The 15,927-nt window shown below is 33.7% G+C and overlaps 1 protein-coding gene across 2 annotated transcripts; it reads left to right on the forward strand.

Moving 5' to 3' along the window:
• Positions 1-10,466: 10,466 nt before the first annotated feature.
• Positions 10,467-13,351, forward strand: LOC149141436 (two-component response regulator ARR17-like). Of its 2 annotated transcripts, none has more exons than XM_089447836.1 (6): positions 10,467-11,020; positions 11,153-11,998; positions 12,237-12,322; positions 12,441-12,518; positions 12,600-12,670; positions 12,802-13,351. In XM_089447836.1, the coding sequence occupies exons 2-6, from the start codon at positions 11,824-11,826 to the stop codon at positions 13,016-13,018; spliced, it is 627 nt and encodes a 208-aa protein (XP_089303962.1). In that variant the 5' UTR covers positions 10,467-11,020; positions 11,153-11,823; the 3' UTR covers positions 13,019-13,351. The 2 variants fall into 2 exon arrangements, with proteins under 2 accessions (XP_089303962.1, XP_089303963.1); XM_089447837.1 differs by having other exon boundaries at positions 10,471-11,020; positions 12,237-12,316; positions 12,802-13,345.
• The last annotated feature ends 2,576 nt before the right edge of the window (positions 13,352-15,927 follow it).

Consider the following 15,927-nt stretch of genomic DNA (forward strand, 5'->3'; position numbering starts at 1 on the left):
TGTACTCGTGTGACATAGGGTCGTTTCCAACTATTACCATTATAATCTTTAGGTGCCTATGTATGCCCCTTCAGCAAGCACAAGTGAATTGAGGGGATTTGAACCTCGAACCTCCTCACACATAACACTTCATTTTCATGGTCATCGTCAATTGAGCTAATCCCCAGGGGATTATAAAGACTATATAAAATTATTAGAGATTTGGATATTTTTAAAAAAATATCTACAAACATTTTACATATTAGGGACAAGTAAGATTTTCCAAGGTTTCTAAACTTTAAGATAAATTTACATCCTTAAATTTTTCCCTAGTCAGTTCATCAAATGTAGGGGATTTTGTCTAGTTGTAAGACCATTGATGACCATTTGATATTCATCCAACATTACATTCAATGTAACCGTAACCATATCACTGTTTGAAATATTTTCACCAATGTCATTGAGCTTATCTTAAGCTTTTTAATTGTAGAAAGAAAATTGTTGATGTTTTCATTTTCCCAAATTTATTTAGATGTATTGCATTCCTTGATATGTGGAGTGATGTTATCCTTTAGTGCCATTCTCAAAAGCACATTTTCTCTAATATCTCTTTAGTTCCAATCATGAAATGAGGCTAACGAGGATTCTGGTTTGGCTTCAATGCCAAATACAATTGGCCAAACATTGTAGCCTTCCATTAATGTTTGCATCTTGAACTTCTAGTTTGTGTAATTTTCTCCATCTAACTTGGATGATTTATTTAAATATGAATTTTCCATATTTTCTCAATAAAAATATAATCTTTTTTTTTCAAATTAAACCAATCTAACATTTTGATTCAATATAAACGAAGGATAATTTTACAAAAATCCTCCCAAACACACCCAAACTCCCCACAAACCACTCAAAATAAATCTCAATAAATAATTTCATTAAATAATAGTTGGGAACTAAAAAATAATAGCCAGGGAAAAATAGGAATAATGTACTAGAATTCACCAAATGTCCATGCAACTAGCTATATGCCCCCCATACCGCTCCATGGGAACCTCAGTGAGAGAGAATCTACAGAGAAATGAAGGTCACTAATGTAGATATACAACATAGACTACTCACCAACATAGATCTACTCATAGGACCAAACATGCTTATGCACAAACTCTAATAGGATTTACCCATTCAACTACCATAACACACTCCAACCCTTCTTTATGCAATAGCCTACACATAGAAGGCTTCACAACACCTCCCACAATATGCTCTCTCAATGCAAATAACATTCACATAGCGATACCACATAGCTCTCAAAAAATAGACAACGCTCTCAATGGAAGACAATACTACCCTTTACATTTACAACTTCACAGTCACAACTTAATTCCATCTCACCCAAAAATAACTCTGATGCCTTCCTACATGGCTATTCTAATACCAAAATAGAAGACACTCAAGAACATTATAAAGAAACCAAACTCTTTCAAGAACAGATTTATTAGATTTGATACATGTTGAACACACAATAGGGTTCCATATTTATAGCAATGGGATAGGTACAATAGATAACCATGACATCTAATTACAACTGGATGATAATGCCACCTAAGTAGGTACAAATCACACTTTGAAAACAACACTCTCTAGAAGAATGCATTGGAATACTAATGCATTGGAAAAATACATTTCTCTTATTAAGCCTAACATGGAAATATCTCACAAGCCCTCACATGTCATCAAATGAAAATAATTACCAACAACAAAGGATCCAATGTCAGTAGTCTAATTAGATAGATCTATAAGTCTAGCCTTATGTGAGTCCTTTATAATTGTATATATCAAATATACATTTGATCATAAATTAGCCTTCAACCATGATCCATAAAGCCATGACTCAATCTTCACATTCAATAAGTGATGTGTTGGCTAAGGCACACAGAGCCTCACAACACTCAAATCCTCAACTTTATATCAATTCACAAAAAATAATGTTTGTAATTAACTAGTGCTTCATAAAGAAATTACATCTCTACCTTATTTCATGTTTGACAAACTAAGCATGGAAATGGAAATAAAAAATCTCACACAACATCACAGGTTGAGTTTTTTAGTCCTTAGATTCATCAAATGAGTTTTCCTTGGCTCTAAACCTAATATCTGAATATAATAAGAGTGAAATTGACATTGAAAATGACCACCAATGAATATTTTTAGCAGAATATTTTTTAAGTATTATAGACTGCTATTTAGGTTTGAAAAGTCATACATATAGAATGTAGGTGACTAATCAATAAAAACATGTAATTTACTATTAAAATTTGGTAATTTTTTGCGAATACTATTCATTTAATCATTTATGTAAAAAATGGGTGAATTTTTAACCAAATGGGCAAACATCCTTTTCAGGAAATGTCCAAAAATTACTTATTTAGCAAATTTTCACCCCTAAAATTTTGCCTTATTTTTAAGCCAAAACATCAACATCTAACTTAAAATATTAATCATATATATGTAAAAAATGGTGAAATTTTAACCAAATAAAATATCCAAAAATTAACCCTTAAAATTTTGTTTTTTTAAGCCAAAACATCAACATCTAACTTAAAATAGAATTTCCTTGATTACTTGATTACTTTACTATGACAAGTAAAAATGTGCGAATTAATATTACATCTAAAACTCAACACAATTATGTGATTACTTTGATATGACAAGTAAATATCTGTGGATTAATATTACATCTAAAACTCAACACAATTATGTGATGATAATGATGTGAAAACCTACAAATATTAAAATTTAGCACAATACCTCTATCTTTGAATATAAATTGAATTTTGAATTATTAAGACTTTTTTTTATTCCATATCAAACATGATCATTATTGAGATCTTTGTAATTTCCTCCTTTTTTAATAATATTATATTGAAGATAACACAAACTCCTTATTAACTTATCTTATGTGTCTATTCCCTAATTAATTTCAACATTTAGTTTCACCCATTTCAAAAGTATTCTAGTTTCAATATTTGTATGAACTCAATCTTTGCATTTCTCACTCTCACCTAAGTTGTGATGTAAATTGAATCTGGGTGCTTTATTTAAGGGATTTTGTTTCTTTCACATGTAAAATTAGTATAACCACATTAAAATATTAATGTGGTTGATATAGTTGAAGGTTTCATAAATATAACCAAAAAAATTATTGCAACACGAAGAATGTCTTACTAATGCACACACTTACCTGATTAAACATGTATAAAATGTTATGGGTCAACTTTAACTTAGAAAAAAAAACATTACACATCTTATTTTAAAATGGACCATTTTGCTAAATAAAATTTGCTTATATATAAATAAATGTTATAAATAATAATGAGGAACTTATCATGGAGGAACTTATTAGAATTGGAATAATCTCAAATCCCTAGGAAATTGGTGGGTGGGGAGCCAGGTGGCACAAATATAATTTTTTAAATTTATTAAAAGTAGTGGACCATTTTGCTAGATAAAATTTGCTTATATATAAATGAATATTATAAATAATAATGATGAACTTATCATGGATGAGCTTATTAAAATTGGAATAATCCCAAATCCCTAGGAAATTGGTGGACGAGAGCCACATGGCAGGAATATAATTTTTAAATTTTATTAAAAGTCAATAGAACCTAACAAATTCTGCAATACACTACAACTTTCACTAAACATATGCTGAGCATATTCCCATAAGAATCAATCTAGGAACTCAATTAAAAAATAAAAATAAAAATAAAAATTCAAAAGATCCTCATCCACCTTAAATTGAAATAAAAAACTTTCGGCAAATATTTGCAAATACAAAAATATATCTTTAGGCCGATAGGCCTTCCTTTGAAAGAGACTTTCGTCGTCCTTTTGTTTCTAACGTTGACACCTGGCGTCCACATTCAGCGGGCATTCAGCGGGAAATTGTTCATATGTGTCGTGCGATTTCTGTTTATTCTCAGCAATTTCGGAGAACAAGCACCACCCTTCTACTTTCCACTGACATCTGTGCGCATTTTCAAGATATTCGTCATGGTCTCCTTTAATTATTCGTTTTCGCTCATTTTGAAATCGTCTGCATTAACTTGGGCGATGTCAGTGCCATGGCTTATAGTCACTCGGGCCAGCCTCTACTCACACCCAGGCATGCTTTCTGTTCTCAATTTGTTGTTCTTGAATATTTTTAGATTAGATTTGTTTTTATAGTCGATGGTTCTTGGATCTCTTTTGTTGTAGATCTGTTTTTTTTAGTTTGGGGTTCTTGAATTTTGCAGAGCTTTCGAAGTTGTGGATGACATATTCTGCATATTCGAGGGTATCTTGGATAATGTAGCAGTGTTGAGACAACAATATGGTCTCAACAAATCTGCAAATGAAGTGGCGATTATCATAGAAGCTTATCGGACTCTCAGAGATAGAGGTCCTTACCATGCAGATGAGGTCGTTAGAGATCTATTGGGGAAGTTTGCCTTCGTTCTTTACGACTCCACTTCCGAGGCTCTCTTTACAGTAGTTGTACGCTTTCTTTCTCATCCCTTCCTTTTCTGTGCTTTATTTTGTATTTTCCATTGAAATCTTTGACATAAACACTTCTATTGTTCCCATGTCAACCCTGCTTCATCGCACATTTCCTACAATCCTTCATGCTACATACCTTAGATAATAAATGAGGGATTCCAATATTTCTCCTTTCGTAGTCGTTTCTAGGGAATCGATTTTCTTGATCCTGCAGTTGAGAGGGGATAAGGGGCGTTTTGAAAAATTATAAGACCCTCCTGCTTGTTTTATTTAGTCCATATATTTACCTTTTTCTAGCCTGGACGCGCTCACACTGCAGACTCCCTCCAATCTGGTGTGTGTTTTTGGAGTATCTTCACATTCGTAGATGGCATATGATGATTTCTTGATCCTGTAGTTGACAGAGGATAGGGCTCGTTTTGAAAAAATATAAGACTCTGTTTGTTTGATTTAGTCCATAGATTTACCATTTTACTATCCTGGACACGCTCACACTGCAGACTCCCTTCCATCTACTCTATTTTCTGGAATACCTTAACATTAGTACATGGCGTGTGATGAGAAGAATTTCACAGAGCACATGGGAAGCTTATGAAACCCCCCCTTTGATAAGAATCTTTTAAGAAATTCAAATTACCAACCCCAAGATAAAGTATTATGACTCTCCAATTAGCTTGTATTATGACTCTCCAATTAGCTTGTGGCCTAAGGGTAAGGTGGAAAATTTACCAGGCTTCCAGTGAATTCGTGGTCTTCAAGTTCCATCCTCACTGGAAACAGTGTGGAAATAGCATTTTGTAGCGTCCATTAACCTGCATTCTGGATCTAGTGCTTTGAAGGCGTTGACTTTTACAATGTGGATATTTCTGAAATGAAGTGGCAGTTGAAGTTATGTGACTATATATATATATAGTCACTTGTGGACAATTTATGGGACAAATTACCAAATTCATGACTTTCTATCTGATCCCAGAGTCCAAATGACAGAAGCTATCCATTGTAAGATCCTATGAAAAATTCTATCCATGGTAAAAGGTCATCTGCATTTGTCATCATAACTAAAACTACCCCTCACTGATCATTGCTGATTCATGTAGCAGAGTTGGCCTTTTCTAAAGAAATGCTGTAATCTAAAGAAATATTTACTTGGTGGTTATCCTTACAGCCATTATTAGAATATTGGGTTGACCAATAATGACTCTAATGACATTGGGCTTATCCGATTTATTTTACAACAAACTACCCCTCACTGATCATTGTTGATTCATGTAGCAGAGTTAGCCTTTTCTAAAGAAATGTTGTAATCTAAAGAAATATTTACTTGGTGGTTATCCTTACAGCCATTATTAGAATATTGGGTTGACCAATAATGACTGTAATGACACTGGGCTTATCCGATTTATTTTACAACTTTGATGCAGGAAAATAAGACTATCACTTACTTGAAACAGAACAATGATTTAAATCGGATCCCAATCTTTCAGCCCGACTTTCGGTTTTAATGGATTGCTCTAAATTCTTGAGATCTGGTCTTGAGTCTTGGAAATAATTTTCAACTTGCTTTTCTAATAGGGTACATGATATAGGAGTTTGGCTTGTAAATATATCTCTTTGCCGAAAACTTTTAAGATTCTAGTCTGATAGTTTGTATTCCTTTGCAAATGTGATAAAGCAATTTCCCAAGATTTTCCCAGATTCCTACTTCGTTGAAATAAATTTAAGTTATTTTCCCATAACGTTTCTCTAATTATTTGTTTTGGGAGAGGGAAGGGGGAAGATTAGTTATTTATAATCAGATGGGCTACTGGCACCTGTTACCCTGAAAATTCTGCTCATATGATCTATCATAGGCTGCACTTCCAATTTCCCAATAACAAAATGGTGCCCTGAGTATTTATTTGAACATATTTTGTTCCCATATAAAATATTAAGCATTCCTTGAAATTGTGGGTTTCTTGACTTTTGACCAATAACTATTTGTTTTGCTAGGATGCTGATGATTCAGTGCCTTTCTTCTGGGGCACTACAGCTGATGATTACCTTGTACTATCTGATGAGCCAAATGTCCTGAAAGAAGGATGTGGAAAATCTTTTGCTCCATTTCCCCGAGGTAATATAGGACTGCTAAATTAGAGCTTATCTATTTTTTACCTATCTGGCACATGAAAGTGTAGCTGAATGTTGGCTATAGAGCCTCTAATGTAATATCAGTTGTTGCATTTGCCTTCGCAGGTTGTTACTTCTCTACATTAGGTGGATTGCAGAGCTTTGAACATCCTTTGAATACGTTGATGCCAATGCCTCGTGTTGATAGTGCATTTGGCAATAGCAGGATCTCTTCCTCTGGTTGGGTAGAATCCTCTCATAGCAAGCTCATTACTAATACTTCGCAAGAGTTCATGTATGATAATTTGATGACTTTTCAAGCACTTGGAGAGCAACAGATTGTGAACGAAACGATAGCAACCAATAGTAAGGTTATTGTAGAGGCAACCACAGGAATAGAATTATCCTCTGAAGTTGATGACTTCTTCACTTTATATTTAGATTTCAATTCTCCTATGGCTGTAATAAATGTTTCAAATGCACTTAATAAAAATGTATCCGTTGTTGAATCAAAATGCAAGGGGAGACGATATAATCACCGGCACCCAATAGACGTACAATTATCAAAGCACTCAAGGTTGCTATTCCAAGCAAGTTAAAGCAATCAACTCAGCACTTGGGATCAAATCCCATAAAGCAATTCTATACCTGCTCTTCAAATTCCTTCAAGCTTTTGAAAGTAAAACCAATGAATTATCAATATAATTTTACAATAATAAAAAACAATTAGAAGGCCTTTAGCGAACTCAAATTGCTCATCAGTTAGGCTTGAACCAACATCTCTTCTAGAGAAATTCAACAATTCTAATTTAATAATCCTATCGGCCTCTCTTTGTACCATTTGGGACAATTGCTAGTTAATTAAATGTATTAATAATTTATTTTTATATTTTAAGAAAATTGGTTAAAAAAAGCATGAAGCATTAGCTATAAAAAGAAATATTAAAATTTTACATTTCATTAATCATTAGTCATTGACTTTAACTTATTTTTTTAATTTGTAAATTTATGATTTACATATTATATAAAAATATATATAAATTATTACTATGTGTTTATTTGTTACCGTAATTACTTTAAATTTATCTTAATTCTATATTTATTAAATAGGTAAAAGAAGAAAAAATCAAATTATTTTTATTTATAAAATATTATATTTACATGTACTTACATTAATGTAATGTGGATGTTGATGTATGCATGTTTAATATTCTTTTAACTTTTTTAAATATACATTAATTTTTTTATAAAATCATTTTAAATATATAAAAATGATTTATAATTTTTGTTATATGAATATTTTATACATTTATATCAAGATCGTAAATTGTTATAATTATATACATTTTTTTACTTAATTTTTTAGTATATATAATTTTTTTTAATGTATGTGAGAAGAAGTGTTTAAATAATAATCTTCAAAACAATAAATTTTAAATATATAAAATTCTCCTTCTATATATAAAACCAATAATAGATGTAGATGGTATTAGTATCCGTATTAAATAAAACCAATAATAGATGTAGATGGTATTAGTATCCGTATTAAATATTTGTTTGCAATTAATCCAAGTATGTGACAATATCACAGGCTAAAAACATATTCTAATCTTAATTTTCCATATATAAAAACAAAACAATAATAGATGTAGATGGTATTGGTATTAAATATTTGTTTGCAATTGATCAAGCATGTGACAATATCATAGGCTAAAAACATATTCTAATATTAATTTTCCCATACATATTGACATGCCAATATTGACAATATCACATATTCACATGCCAATCTTATGTAATGTAAAGTCATTTCACAACTATGGTTTGATTTTTGGTAGTGAAATATTGACAATATCACATATTCACATGCCAATCTTATGTAATGTAAAGTCATTTCACAACTATGGTTTGATTTTTGGTAGTGGGAAGAATACCTTCACATACTTTTATCTTAATTTACAGCAATCAAAAAAACCTTATTAGTTAAATAATCTACTTTAGTTTAACCACTTTAAAATGTGAAACCACTCTAAAGTTTCAAATATAATGACTTTCTTTTTTAATTATCTTAATAATATTTATTAAATTGTCATAATTTCTTTGAACATAAATAAAACTAAATCTTATATTATAATATGTTTTTGATATAATTTTAGTCATAAATATAATTTTATTTTAATTTAAATTAAATTAGCTTATTTTATTTTATTTTAATTTAATTTAAATTAGATTAGCTTAGCTGTTTAAAGCTTTACCAGGTTTCCACTAAAAATAACATTTCCTTAATATAAATAAAAAATTACCACCTCAAAATAAAATATTTAAATAAATCTTTAAAGTGATAAGATAATATCACCTATGAAATTGATCTTGAAAAAATCAGAAGGAACTCAATTTGTCGAAGGCTAATGGCAGAATCTATTTGTTTGTTTATTTCCTGACATGATAATCGTGAAATATAGATTTGCTTGTACATTCTTCTCGTTTAATTGGTTGTACAATGTTTTCTTCCTTCAACTCCTAATCTTGTATGGAAATTTAGCGCTCCAAGCAAAATTATAGATTATGATAATTATAATAAAGAATTGTGGGGAGTGACAAATACCATACTAAAAGAAAAATGATACATATATTATTCGTAGCTAGGAATTTGTAGATAATTTATATCAGTACAATTTATAGTAAATAATGTGGGCCTCAGCCCAGAAAAATGATTACAGTAAACCAGATTAAAATGGCTGTACATGTGAGACCATGTTCCAGTCATTTATTTAAGGCTTTTTTTTATTCTGTGAACTCCAAGAATATTTCGCCCAGGCGTTTGACGCTCAGAGCATTAAGCATTTAATTTCAGATACTGCAAAATCTAGCCCGGCCTTGAACTGATCACGTTCTGAAGAAAAATTAGCTTTTCTTCGCTGGTGATCTGGTGCCCTAATTACAACAAATAGTGGCATAAAACAGATGCACTGCTAAATTCGTACACGCCTCCAGGGGTCTGCTTCACTGTGAGGCCGGAGAACTGTTCATTTTCACTATAGGGCCGCCTTGTTACTAGAAGCTAAAATACTGAGCAGAACGGACAAATTTGGAGTATTTTAGTAGATTTAGAAGGGGAATATACATAGACTATATGCAGATCCATCATTTTCGGTGACGCCACAAATCGTATCCGCCTGTAACAACTGTGCATGTTATATTGTATAGGAAAGATCCATCCCATTCAGAATGAGTAGAGAGAGAGGCGTGCGAAGAAATGGTATTCTAATTAAAGCGGTTGCATACAAATTCAAGCGGATCCCCGTACAGAGATATTGTCGAAGGAGGTTCATGTACGAAGCAAAATACATGGCCCCGTTCTTTGTCGTCGTCTACTGTAGCCAGGGTTGGGGTCTGTAGCTACTCGGTTGGTGAAAATGGGGTCAACGATTTTTCGCTTCCTTTGGATTTGCTTGTTATCTTGCAAGTTGCGTAGCGGGAGGCAGAAACACGTGGTCTCTGATGAGACATAGCTAATGTTCAGAATTGTAACCAGTCGTCCATGTAATCATCGTTTCAGGATTACGGTGCATTTAACCTGTTAGCTTTACCTCATTGTCAAGCAACAGTGACGGTTCCCACGGCTCTCAATAATCGTGCATGTGACCGTCAGCTGTCGAAAGCCAAGCCACGCTGAACGCTTTTCAAACCTTTCCCGGACCTTTCTAACTTCTTTCTGAATTTTTTTTAAAAAATTTAGCTTTAGCTTGAGATCGTAGATCCCCGGGGGCCGGGGTAACGAGGTCAGTGAAATATGACCTGACCATGCCGGTACGCCTGCGCGGTTACTGGTCTCTGCAGTAGCACGTCGGCCGGTACCGTGACTTCTTTAACGGCCTGTTTACTGGTCCATCATATTGTTCGCCACGTATGTGTTTAAATCCAGCTGGAGACGAGATCTCGTATTTGACTTCGGTTTCAGCGAGGCCACCCAAGCCACGTCACTTATTCCGGCCGCAACGGCTCTCAGGCATACCTGGCCTTCTACCGGATTCTTAGAGCCTGTCAATGGTGAAACTTGATAGTTCAGAACCCTTTTCTCTCTTTCATATTCTGGGGTTCACTTACAGTTTTGCAATTTTCACTGTGGATAAATCTTAGAACTGATTTTTTTCGCTAGTCTGAGGTTAGTTTCTTTTCATTTAGTGGCCACGGATCTGTGTCTAGGATGGATCGGTTCATAGCAGGCAGACCGGCAGAATATAAACTTGGAATGCGTGGTGAGCCTTGGAATTAAAAAAGAAAATAATTTGTGCGTTGCTTAGCGCGGAAATGAAGATATGGCCTCGCTGGATGTGATCCGGCAACGAATATCAATGGTCAATCGTGCGGGCAGGCGGGCGCTGGCACAGTCCCGGTATGTCTTTGTATTTTTTTGCTTTGTTCTGGTGTGGGACCTCTCCTCCATGCTTCTGTGTCTCACGATATCCATGTGCTTATTTTTCTAGAGTTCTGATCTTTCTTTTCCGCCTGCGACCTTTCATTTCAGCCGGCTCTTTAATGTCGCGATCTGTACGTAGCGTGCTCAATCTTTTCCTTTTTATCAGATTGTGTTGTCTGATTCTTTTGTTAAAGAGAAGACACGGGAAAGCTGAGCTGATCGTGCATTGGAAATTTTCGTCGCGCGGGGCCTTGTAGTGTTTATTCTACGGTCAGTCTATCGATGTCGGTTTGGCAATTAGGTTTCGGCAGATAACATGATGTGTTTTTCAGGATTTCTGTAAAGGGATCAAGCTGAGTTTCTTGCTTTTAACGCTTTGACAAAATGCATACTTGACGCTTGGCATCGCAGTGATCTCAATGAAATCTCTGAGATATATGAAATATATGACCGTAACATGTTGTTTATTTTATCCTTGGGGTTTTTAACAAGGATTTCATGACGGACATTTGTACAATGTGATTCCTCCGTACATTGAAACCCATGGGAGGCACTCTTATACTTTTCTTTACAGTAGGGCAATCTTTAAAGTATTATTGTGTTATCATGCTGAAACTTCATAGAAGCTGCAGAGTTACACGAGTTGTATGATTAGTCAGCTTTATAGAAGGAACGGCACCTTTTGGTTCTTGCTTCGAGATTTTGGAGCCCGGATTCCCGATGTACACAATAGCGCATGAAAGTAAATACGCAACTGCATAATTTTCCCTTCAGCAGCCATGGTTAGCTCGCGAATGTCTTCGGCGATGAGAATGAAGAAGGAAAAAAATGCTGCATTTGGTGAGCATGGGGATGAACTGGTTCGATGTGACGAAATGCATGTATTGGCGGTTGATGATTGCCTGATAGAACGGAAGGTCATTGAAAAGCTTTTGAAGACTAACTTTTTCAAAGGTGCGTTGCTCCGTTATTTAATGTCCGTTATCTATAGGTATCGCTTGGCTCTTCAGAAAATTCAGGAAAATTTAACGAAATTATCGTCTCGCGGCTTGCGAAATTAAGAAAATTTAATGAAAGTGTTGTTCCTTTTTGTTCCACAACAGCCAATTTTAGATTTATTAATCTGGCACGGCAATTTTTACAAATTTATTATTGTTGTTTTCCAAATTCGAATATATCGGTCTACAAACAGTTACCTCTGTAGATAGTGCCGAAAGAGCGCTAGAAGTCTTGGGGTTTCATGAAGAGCAGTCGACATGTGCGACCACTAACGTAAAGGCATCGTTCTCATCTTATCTAAGCTTATTTTCTTTATGCTAAAAGCATTGGTTGAATCTTTAAAGCATCTTTAATCTGTGTCTTTTTCTGTGACCTGTAATATTTTCTGTTGTTCCAGGCGTTCAAGGTTAATATGATCATTACCGATTATTGTATGCCAGGAATGACGGGCTATGATCTGCTGAAGAAGGTCAAGGTAAAATAAGATCACAGAAAAACTGTTCATCGTCCTTCCTTTGTCAGCACCTGAAGAAATTATGAATCCATTTTTTTCCAGGAAACCAAATGTCTGAAGGAAATTCCTGTTGTGATAATATCTTCAGAAAATGTGCCGCAGAGAATAACAAGGTATTAGATAATCTCGGTTTAAGAATTTAAGACTGTCGTAATTTTTGAATTTGCATTTTCGTAATAATTATGATAGCTTAAACGGCAATACCTTTTTGTACGGTTTCTAAAGTTTTAAGAACAAGATGCAGCTGTCTGGCAGAAGGAGCAAAAGATTTTATTATAAAACCGCTAAAGCTTGCAGACATTACGAAGTTAAAAGGACACATTAAACCTCCAAAAGATGTAGCGAGTGTCAGCGCCAGAGCCAGTGGTCCTGTAAGCTCTAAGAGGAAAATCTCGTCCGGAAGAGGTAGGGGCAAAATGTCTGAGAGGCGTCCCCGCGTTGATGGCCTGACATCGGTGTGACACCATCGATATTGACATCAAGGTATTCATCGATATTATTCTTCGACTTTTAAGGGACCTGTGAGCTATTCTTCCTATGGCCAGAATACTGGATTTCTACTTGCCAGACTTCTATAAGACTACAACATAACAGCCGATTTCTCGTATTTTCCCTCTTTCTTTCCTTGTTGTCTCTTCCACACTCCCATGGATTCGATCATGGGTTTCATAAAAGCAACTTTGGTAATTGAGAAATGGAAATCATGTTTTACTTCTAAACACCAATTGATTTTGTTAAAAATATCTCTGGTTCTTTTCTTGTCTGCCTGATTCATTGGAAACGAGAATTTTAATAAATCGCAGTTGCTTCTGGATTCAATCCCTAGAAAAGAAGACCAGCTTTGAATAGGATGAATTAAACTCACAACGGCTCGTGGATCATGAATGCTCAATTTGACCAAACTGAGAATACTAATTTATTCATGCTTGTTCCGTCAGTTAATCTCTGCAAGCTCTGAACTGTGATTTAGTTTATTTTTTCTCTGAGTATGGCCATACTAACTTTTGTGCCAACCAGCCCTGAAATTTGGGAAATTAACTGGTACAGAGGGTTAAATATTCTAAAGTTATTGTTGTAAAAATTGTACTGCTTTGTAGTGGTCCTAACCCCTAAGTAACGATCTTAATAAAGTAGTGGTCCTAACTCCTAAGTAACGATCTTGATTCAAGGTACTGCCCATCTCGTGACATCAACCTACCCTGTGCGGAACGATATATTGGGGATCTCAAAACAGTTCAGAGAAGGGCCTGCAAGCTATGGATCCATCTTCTCGCAGCCATCCCCAGAGTCTTTTCAATGTCGAAAGGGCCCACAAACTGCAAGTGCCTGTGCAGAGTGTCATTGCTCTATGCCATCCCCAAAGTGGCCAAAGATTCTTTTAATCAATGCTGCAAACAACGTAGTGCTTATATTTCTGTGAATAAAATATGAGGGGAACCAATTAAATATAGAGGTTATTGGCATTTGTTTACGGAGGTTTCAATAAATAGCGGTAGCGTATACCCAATGACACGCTTATGGCCTCATTATTAATATTCATGGACAAAAAGAGTCCCGGGAAGATTCATCGGATGAAAAGGAACTGTTTCATTACAATTAGCCATTTATTTAGTTATTATTATTACAATTTAAAATGAGATTAATTATCATTCACCTTATTGTATTATATTATTTAAATTAATTTATTAATAATTAATGAGAGGTAAACTTTGATTTTGCTGAATATTTTAAATCTAGTAACATAAAATTATTTTTAGAAAGAGAGATTTATAAATTATTAAAAGTATTTTAAAATTTTAAAACAATTTGATTTTTTTTATATGTTTATTCAAATAATTTTGCAGTTATTTTTATTAAACATATAATATATGAGGTTAAGATAAGAGATAAGGTTAATATTATTTATGGAATCAAAATTAAATTATGGAATTAAAATTAAATTATCGATTGCAGTTCCATATGCACATGTGAGCAACTATTGAAAGGTAATAATGAAAATAAATCACTTTTGCATTAAAAAAATGGTTCAAAAGATAGCGAACGAGCTTCTCAATTGACTTGAAATAAGCTTAAGTTATCAAGAAAAATGTCATTTCTCTTTCTGACTCATCCTACAAAATAAAAAAAGTTGAAATGCTTCATCTCTCCAATGACTGATATGCTCCACTTGACATGTGGAAGTTTGTTTGTTTTTTTTTTTTTTTTAATATTTATCAACACAATAGTTCCATGCTTCAAATGTTTTCTCAATAAAATCATTTTACAGATTGTAATCTTGTTCAAAAGGAACTTTGAATGAGGCAATACTTTATTCTACTTTGTCCTCACTATTTTCCAACTTTGGCAACAAAATTTTATTGTGATTTTTGAGGTTGGATCTTCAATTTAATACTTGGAAATGAATAATTTGTCTCTTTTTTTTGTTGGATCTCATTTTGAAGAGCTTTTGTAACATCATTTTCGGGATTAAATCTATATTTTGGGTTTAAAGAGGGAACATTGCATTTCTCTACTAATATTTTTTATACTTGGCACATTGTAGTACAATCCACTAACTCTCGTTGAATTCCCTTTCATGCCCTTTGAAAAGAGTTTTCAACATTTGAAACCAAATCAAAACTAAGCATCTTCTTCTCACTCAAAACAAGGCTTTGAGGAGGAACATCACCAAGACAAACTTGTTGCTTTTAAAAATAATCAATTGGAGTAATGCTAATTCTTCTGGTTTTTTCCATGTGTATATTTGTATTTGATCATGGACAATAGAAACATCTTATTTTGTCCAAACAGTATTGGGTTCTTTCATAGAATTATCTTTTACAAAATTTTGTTCATCTTAAATCTCCAATGCATACTTAATGAATTATGTTATATCATGTCGAATCAACTTATGATAATCCATCTAGTTTTCAACAATGTTATTCAGGTTTTGTATTTTTCTTTGGTTTTAAGTGTGTTTGCTTCTTGATTTAGTGCATGCTAAGAAAATGCCAACCCTACTCCTATTAACCTTGTATTTTTAACATCCATCATAATAGTTTTAGAAGGTATCCCAACTTCCGAGTCAACAATCATTTTCCTTCTCTTGTGAGTTTTCTTAAGACTATTTATTTTTCTTATCAAATGTAAAAATTTCCAAATTAGCCACTTTGTAAGTGGGCATTGGAGTTGAAATATTGAAGAGTATTAGCTCATTCAAAAGAGTCGAGACAATGGTAACTCCCACTATGTGAAATAGTCACTTTTTAGAGGTAGCCTCTAAATTTGTGTCATGGAAATTACCATTGTAGAACCTCTCGAAACTATTAGATTGATTTGGATTGGATCATTATATTGTGTTTCATCCATCTCTATGCTTTTAGAGTGGAAA

This window comes from Pinus tabuliformis, chromosome X (genome assembly GCF_031772625.1).
Source record: "Pinus tabuliformis cultivar Carrire ecotype Pingquan chromosome X, CPIR1, whole genome shotgun sequence".
Lineage (NCBI taxonomy): Eukaryota > Viridiplantae > Streptophyta > Pinopsida > Pinales > Pinaceae > Pinus > Pinus tabuliformis.